This window comes from Physeter macrocephalus, chromosome 2 (genome assembly GCF_002837175.3).
Source record: "Physeter macrocephalus isolate SW-GA chromosome 2, ASM283717v5, whole genome shotgun sequence".
Lineage (NCBI taxonomy): Eukaryota > Metazoa > Chordata > Mammalia > Artiodactyla > Physeteridae > Physeter > Physeter macrocephalus.
In genome coordinates, this window is record NC_041215.1 from 42,756,530 (window position 1) to 42,765,282 (window position 8,753).

General features: G+C 36.4%; 1 protein-coding gene across 5 annotated transcripts in view; it reads right to left on the bottom strand.

Moving 5' to 3' along the window:
• Window positions 1–8,753, bottom strand: part of ZRANB3 (zinc finger RANBP2-type containing 3) — a 374,344-nt gene that overhangs the window by 147,955 nt on the left and 217,636 nt on the right. For all 5 annotated transcript variants that reach the window (XM_055087541.1, XM_055087543.1, XM_028477393.2 and 2 more), the window contains 2 exons: window positions 6,127–6,306; window positions 5,143–5,295 (listed from right to left, as the gene is read on the bottom strand). In XM_055087541.1, the coding sequence (XP_054943516.1) occupies window positions 5,143–5,295; window positions 6,127–6,306 (333 nt within the window). The remainder of the gene's footprint in view (window positions 1–5,142; window positions 5,296–6,126; window positions 6,307–8,753) is intronic.

Here is an 8,753-nt window from a genome sequence, read left to right on the forward strand (position 1 = left end):
GTGCTCCGCGACGGGAGAGGCCACAACAGAGGGAGGCCCGCATACCACAAAAAAAAAAAAAAAAAAACCAAAAAAAATTTTTTTCAGGAAAATATTCTCTCATTCTCCTCTTCTTCCCAACCAGAGGCCTCTCTGTCCCCAGGACCCATAATCATACTAACATTAGCTCTAGGTTAATTCACAGAATACAATTTGCCAAAAGCCCATATGCTGAAAGTCAATCCACCTGAAACCCAATTCACTGAAGACCAACTTGCCAAACTGACCACATTTATTGGCCTTCTAAAAAATCATTTATAGAGTCCACAGCATTTTGAATGTGATGAACTGGGAGGGTGAAGAAGACTATGGGGAACTAGGGACCCAGGGACCTGGAGTCTCCTGACTCTTTCTGCCTCAGTTCATCCTCTCTCTGCCCTGCAGGCTCACTCTCCATGCCTCGGTCTCCTCCTGTTTGAGCCTCCTGGTCTCTCTTTCTCTAGAGCTGATGGCCTGGGCTGAGCCATGCACTGACTAACACATAGTCTGTTCCTCTGGCCTTGGAAGGTCCCTCTTCTTTGTCCCAGCTCTAATCTCCAGCTGCAGTAGCCAGATGCCGGGACAGAGATAAAATGAACATTCCTTAAAATGTTGACACTACAGAAATATTCATAAGCTGTTAAAAACCATGCAATTAGAACTGTTATCAACATTTTAGTTAAACAAGTTTTTGATGACAATGGGCAAAATTAGTTAATTTGGCAAAGTTTAATTGGCAAAATTGGAAGTATCCTAAAAATGCTAAATGTAGGCAATTTTTTAAAAAGGCTTTAAAAAAGGATCTGAAAGACATCATTACAGATAGAAAAATTCCCATAGGAAATGCTGAAATTCTGGCAACATTCAGAAGAAAAACATGTTGGTTAAATTTCCTTAGGACCTCTCAACAAATTGAATATTTCTTAAGATGCACGAAGCCGGAGGGTATAAAGACAAACCGATGAGCAGCAACCTCACCTAAGGTCCTTTACAACACACTTCACATCCTGGCCAACAAACAAAGAAACAAAAACAAATACAAAGCAAAACAAAGCAAACCGAACAAATGGTCTCCACATTACAAGGTTCCAGTTTATATAAAACCATCTGTGTAAAAGACATGCATTGAGAAATCTGTGCGAGGTAACACTGAACTATGAAAGATAAACACCTAATTCAGGAAAGCAAGATTTGGTAAGCGTGACTAGGCATTTTTTTTTTAAACTTTGTACACAGATATACATTTTTCTTCAGAGACACTTAAAAACAATAAACATAAATGTGGGAAGATGTGTTTCAAGTTCTTAATATTTATCTTAGAAACGAACTCAGACATAGTTCAACAGGGAATTTTAGAGAAAGAACAGCTACAAATCATGGTTTTAGTTATATATTTTTAAATACCTAGGATATCTATTGATTTTTATAGACCAAAATATAATATAATAAGCACTACTAAAAGAAAAGTTTTTAAAATAAAAGAAAAATGTCTTAGAAATAATTCTTCTATTTTTTTTAGCAAATTTGACAGAATGGCATTCTAGTATTCTAGAAAAGAAAAATGTACTAGCCCCCCAAATAGGATACATAAAAAACTTAATATGATTCCACATAAAAAACATTATGTTTTTATGGAACTAAACTTGACATTAAAATTTTAATTTTGCATTATGAGAAAATGTGTACAGACTTCAATTTCACTCCTATAATATCTGATCAATTCTTTCAAAAATTAAAATTAAACTCCCCATAACTCTCACACTATATTGCTCCAGAAGGGCTAGGAAAAAAGCAGACAGTTTGGGGACTTCCCTGGTGGTGCAGTGGTTAAGAATCCGCCTGCCAAAAAAAAAAAAAAAAGAATCTGCCTGCCAAGGCAGGGGACACGGGTTCGAGCCCTGCTCCGGGAAGATCCCACATGCCGCGGAGCAACTAAGCCTGTGTGCCACAACTACTGAGCCTGCGCTCTAGAGCCTGGGAGCCACAACTACTGAGCCCACGTGCTACAACTACTGAAGCCTGCATGCCTAGAGCCCGTGCTCCACAAGAGAAGCCACCGCAATGAGAAGCCCACACACTACAACAAAGAGTAGCCCCCGCTCACCACAACTAGAGAAAGCCCATGCGCAGCAGCGAAGACCCAACACAGCCAAAAATAAATAAATAACATAAATAATAAAAATTCTTTAAGAAAAAAAAAAAAGCAGACAGTTTGAATGACTCTAAGCTTCTCTATTATTTCTTATTCAGTTTATATATGGCCTCCAAAAAGCATTTGTTACTGTACAGAGAATATAACAAATATCCACATACCCACCATTCAAAATTTATAAGTACTAATACTGTAATATTTACTTCTGATACTTTTTTAAAATAAAAGAAAATATTTCTGATAAAGCTACCACATTTTTAGTCTTCCCCAGACCCATTCTCCTCCTCTTCCAGAGGCAATAAATTTATTATGTATTCTTCCAATCTTTGTTTATATATCTTATTACATATATATGTATTCATAAATACATAATATTTGTGTGTATGCTCTGCATTTAAAAAACTAACATTATGTTTTCAAAATCTGATCATGTTAATGCATATAAACCTAATTCATTCATGTTAACTTCTAAGTAGTATCTTATGACAATTTATGTAGCCATTCTCCTACTGATAGGCATTTTGGTCGTTTCCAATTTTTTGCATTCTAAAAAATGACTTGGTACACATCCTTATACACACGCAGGAGAATATATCCCTAGCAATGGAATTGTTTGGTTGTAGGAATGAGGTACCACCTCACACCAGTCAGAATGACCATCATTAAAAAGTCTACAAATAAGAAATCCTGCAATCCCACTCCCAGGCATATATCTGGAAAAGACAAAAACTCTAATTGGAAAAGATAATGTACTCCAATGTTCATAGAAGCACTATTTATAAGAGCCAAGACACGAAAGCAATCCAAATGCCCATGTTTAAGAAGATGTGGTATATATATACAATGGAATACCACTCAGCCATATTAAAAATGAAAAAAGAATGAAATAATGCCATTTTTAGCAACATGGATGGACCTAGAGATTATCATAGTAAGTGAAGTAAGTCAGAGAAAGACAAATATCATATGATATCACTTATATGTGGTATATATATATGTCACACAAATACATATATATACACACACACAAATAATGCTGGAGCAGGTGTGGAGAAAAGGGAACCCTCCTATACTGTTGGTGGGAGTGAGAAAAGGGAACCCTCCTATACTGTTGGTGGGAGTGTAAATTGGTGCAGCCACTATGGAAAACAGTATGGAGGTTCCTCAAAAAACTAAAAATAGAGTTGCCATATGATCCAGCAATCCCACTCCTGGGCATATATCTGGAGAAAACTCTAATTCAAAAAGATACATGCACCCCAATGTCCATCGCAGCACTACTTACAATAGCCAAGACATGGAAGCAACCTAAATATCCACTGACAGATGAATGGATTAAAGAAATTGTGGCATACACACACACACACACACACACACACACACACACACACACACACACACACACAAAAACACACAATGGAATACTACTCAGCCATAAAAAAGAATGAAATAATGCCATTTGCAGCAACATGGATAAACCTACAGATTATCATACTAAGTGAAATAAGTCAGACAGAGAAAGACAAGTATCATATGATTATCACTTATATGTAGAATTTAAAATATAATACAATTGAACTTATTTGTAAAACAGAAACAGACTCACAGATAGAAAACAAACTTATGAATACCAAAGGGGAAAAGGAGGGAGGGGAGGGATAAATTAGGAGTATGGGATTAACAGACACAAACTACTATACATAAAATAGATAAACAACAAGATCCTACTGTATAACACAGGGAACTATATTCAATATCTTATAAGATCCTATAATGGAAAATAATCTGAATATATATATATATATAACTGAATCACTTTGCTTTAGACCTGAAACTAACACAATATTGTAAATCAACTATACTTCAATAGAAAAACCCCCAAAACAACAACAAATAAACCAAACCAAAACATAAAATAGGGCTTCCCTGGTGGCGCAGTGGTTGAGAGTCAGCCTGCCGATGCAGGGGACGCGGGTTCGTGCCCTGCTCTGGGAAGATCCCACGTGCCACAGAGCAGCTAGGCCCGTGATCCATGGCTGCTGAGCCTGTGTGTCCGGAGCCTGCGCTCCGCAGCGGGAGAGGCCACAACAGTGACAGGCCCACGTACCACAAAAAAAACAAAAACAAAAACATAAAATAAAATAAAGGAGCTTCCACTAACCAGATCTTTAAAGAAAAAAAAAAAGGCAAAGATTATAACACACTAAATTATAATAATAGAATCCCCAAGTTCATATGATATTTTTTTTAAATGAAAAGCTTTTCTTCACAGAACAGCTAAAAAATAAAGAAGCAATGATGGAATTGGAAAAAACACTATTTTAAAACTGGTTCAGGCAAAGATCAATGAATGCTAAAATTACTGTGTGAAAGGTATGGGGAACAGGATAGTCACATGATCTCAAAGTATCACACCATAGATTACATACTAATTGTAAAGAGAAAAGGGTACCTTTATGAACTTGTCTTATTTTGGTGAAGCTAGTTTCTTTTCATGGTTTTTTCTATTCTGGTCTCCTCTGATGCTCACATTGTTTGCCTATTTTTCTGTTGGCTTGTTTGTTTTACTAATTGAATTGTATAAATTCTTTATATACTTTGGACACTGTAATGCAAATATCTTTACTGAGTATGTGACTTGTGTATGCTACTTTTTCTGGCAAATTTAATACATCTTTCTCTACCCTCAGGGTCACAGAGATAGTCTCCCATATTTTCTTCTTAAGGCTGGATTCTACTTAGCTTGTTTTTCTAAGGACATGAACAATAAGCACTGATCTATAACTGTTAGAAGATACAAGCCACTATTGCAGCCTCCTTATATCAAAGTCATCTTTTAGTTCTTAGAGTTTTTCCACCTGTATGTGGAGGCTCCTTACAATAGCATGAACAATTGAAAATTGCTATTTAAAACAATATATGATAAAGTTATATATTAAAAAAAAATTGAAAAGAATGTCATATAATCTTACATGAGTGAACAACATTTCATTCCTGAGCTCTTCAGACTTTTCATTTGGAGTCCAAGCTTCAGCAAACTGCAGGAAATCCCATTTTTCCTTATCATCCTCCTCAGCCTGAAGTTTTTCCTTCCTACCATTCAGTGTGCTCCCTGTAACCTGAGCCTGTAAGATGATAAAATATATGAATTTTACAGCAGGTCACCTCACAGCTGACATTTACTAAGTAGTAACTTGATTTTGCATTTAAATCACAAGCAATCCAATAAAGAAAATCTTACTGTTTCAACGTATCAAGGGCTTTAGTAATATAATTATTTATAATTACAACCAAATTGCCAAGGCAATGATTCCTATGCTTAATGAGGAAAAGGTTAACTAGAGAAGCTACACTATTTGCTTTTCTCATAAAAACTTTTATTCTAATATTTATAAACTTTGAAATGGAACATACATATGATTGGCCATTTTGAATATCTATACTCAGTGCTTGAAAGCCATCCTCTAGACCTTAGTCAAGTCCTTTCTATAAACATCCCTCAAGGTTGGGGAGAAGAGACAGCTGAGTGGACAGAGCAAGCAACATCCCTAATACCTTTTCTAGAATCCGGGTACAGGCTGTCCTCTGTCCAAAATTTAGCCCGGAACTCAAGAATCCTGTTGAAAAAGGGTTTATTCTTAGCTTACAAAAAGCTAAGGGGTTTGAAAGCATTTTAGTTCCTTACTAGCTCATCCTCCCCTAGCTGCTAAAATGGTAGAAGAAGGGCTTGGAAGACAACAGGAACACACGTAAATTCATGTCTGTCTCTCATTACCGAGGATAGCAGGTAGAGTACTACCAATTGAAGCCTTTTCTGGACTTGGTCCCTATCAACATCAATATCTTAGTGTACTTCGATAACCTTTGCCTGAAAACACTAAAACTCAGCCTCTTAACTTATGCAGGCTATGGGTAATAATGAGTAAGTGGTAACCCGGTTTAAATTCAAGCTTTACCTTGCGATTCAACATTCCCCACATAAGGGTGTCTAGAGTCCCATTTGCAATAAGGTAGTGAATATTCACAGAACTGCACTGTCCAATCCGGTGAGCACGGTCTTCTGCTTGTTTTACGTGTCCAGGGTCCCAATACAACTCAGCAAATACAACATGAGTTGCAGCAGTAAATGTCAAACCCTAAGCAAAATAAAGTGAAGAAACTGAGACGCAAATAAAATGAGAATTTAGCATAGAGCCATATATAATAAAGTCTTCTGAGTATGTTCAATGGACAAGAGAACACTGAAGGACTTAAAAACAAATGAGTCTTTCATTTTAAGCCAAATTAAGAAAATTTAATTCATGAAAGTCAAACGAAGACTGCTTATTGCAAGATAGCCAGATGAACTACAAAGAACACATTTAAAAGGTACTTCAATATTTCAAAAGTCAGTTTAATGGATACATATATAAACAAAATCACTTTATCCTCTGACGAAGACTGGATTCACATTACCACTGGAAAATCTAATAAAAAACATTAAAAATGAGAATATAATTTCTAACACATGGTATCCATGGCAACTATGACAGCAATGACATCCTCTATTCATTTAATTCATACTGCTGTTCTATAAAGCAAGAAAATCATGTCTACAGTCACACTCTTTTCTTTCTATGGAATTTCTCATGTTGCATCCCAAAGACTCTGACATTTACTGACTTGTATCTTGATGTATACAGCACAATCGCATTTTTGTGCAACTGCATTTTATATCAGTTTGAAATAGTGTAACATTAAAAATATTAACTGTCTTGTTTTACAATTAATATATGAAATAATGCAAATCTCCTCAGACTAAAAATGTGTCCAAAAATGCACGACTTTAAAGTGGATAGGCCGAGCGAAATGTGTACCATAATTATGCTATTGCCACGTAGTAGTAAGTGATATTAAGTGGTCAGCAGAAATACCTACTATACTTTGGAAGTGTCATCTAATCCAATCTATGCTGTTGTTCACGTGTACTGGAACTTCTGTACATGACTTTTGTGACTGCTGTGCTGTTATTTTGATATGTTATTTTAACTTGAAATATTTTTATATCACATACCATCATACTAGCATTCATTAAATGGTGGCACCAGTTCTCAAGCTGAAGATCAACTACTTTGGAACAGAACTTAGAATTAATGAAAACATGGAGAGAGTCAAATAAACACCATGCTAAACTGTGCTGCTATTTAGGATAGAAAATGCCACACATATTAAGAGATAATGCAGAAAAATTAAATAGTATTGATATTTAAAGATGGACACCTTTAAGTGTGTAAAAAGTATCATAGGACCATACAAGAATCCATGTTGACGTTGGCAGGATCAACGTCACACAAAGATGCTACTAAATTGGACTTCCCTGGCAGTCAGTGATTAAGATTCTGCGCTTCCACTGCAGGGGCGTGGGTTCGATCCCTGGTCGGGGAACTAAGATCCCACCTGTGGCAGTGCATGGCCAAAAAAAAAAGATGCTACTAAATTACAAAGGAAGAGTCACAAACCTCCAAAACAAAGCCCTTTCTACAATACCTTCCTTTATTGCTATGAAGATATTAGTATTCAAGTATATGAGTTTTGAACTATACAAGGTCTTCAGGAATATAGCTATGAATAAAATGTGGTGCCTTGCAAAATCTTAATTTCAGAAAGTCTTTTATCAGGTCACTCCAAGACTCTCCTGCCCAGCTTCCTCCTACTTATCTTCTACTGTGCTATCAGTATTCCATTTCTACTTTTAAGCTCTTTTTGATGATATTCTCTATGGCTGAAATATTCTAACAGATATAAAACTAGATTACTGGAAATTTAATCCAACATGAGGAAAATGTTGAGACAACCCTCCTTTTGGCTAGAACTCCTAGTGAGTTAGTCCTAGAACTTCTTCATCCTCATGGATTCTCTCTGTATATACAATTTTATATACAACAATTAGCTCGGTAAAAGAACTTTGGCCCTGGTCCAGATTCCAGAATCCACAGAAGCTGCCAGATATGCCATATAGCAGGTTGGATATTTAACAGCAATATGCTCAATTACTTCCCTATGTTAAATATCCTGGCTTAGACACTTACATCAAAATATTTTAGAATGTTAGTAGGAAAGACATCCAGAAGGATCCCCTCTTACATAGGGTGGCAGAGACTAATATCTATTCTTTTCTTATTCCTTTGTAATGTGGCACCTGATGTTTAATATGACTAATTGGAATAATGGTTACTTTCTCCAACTTCCCTTGAAGTTAGTTGTGGCCCTGGGACTAACTGCAGGCCAGTGAGATATAGCATGCCTTTCTCCAGTCAACTGCCTGGATCGCAGATATGATGGATAAGCTCTAGCAGCCCTCGTAGATGGAGGCAACCTAAATGTCCATCGACAGACGAATGGATAAAGAAGGTGTGGTACATATATACAATGGAATATTACTCAGCCATAAAAAGGAACGAAATTGGGTCATTTGTAGAGACATGGATGGACCTAGAGACTGTCATAGAGAGTGAAGTAAGTCAGAAAGTGGAAAACAAATATCGTATATTAACGCATATATGTGGAACCTAGAAAAATGGTACAGATGAACCGGTTTGCAGGG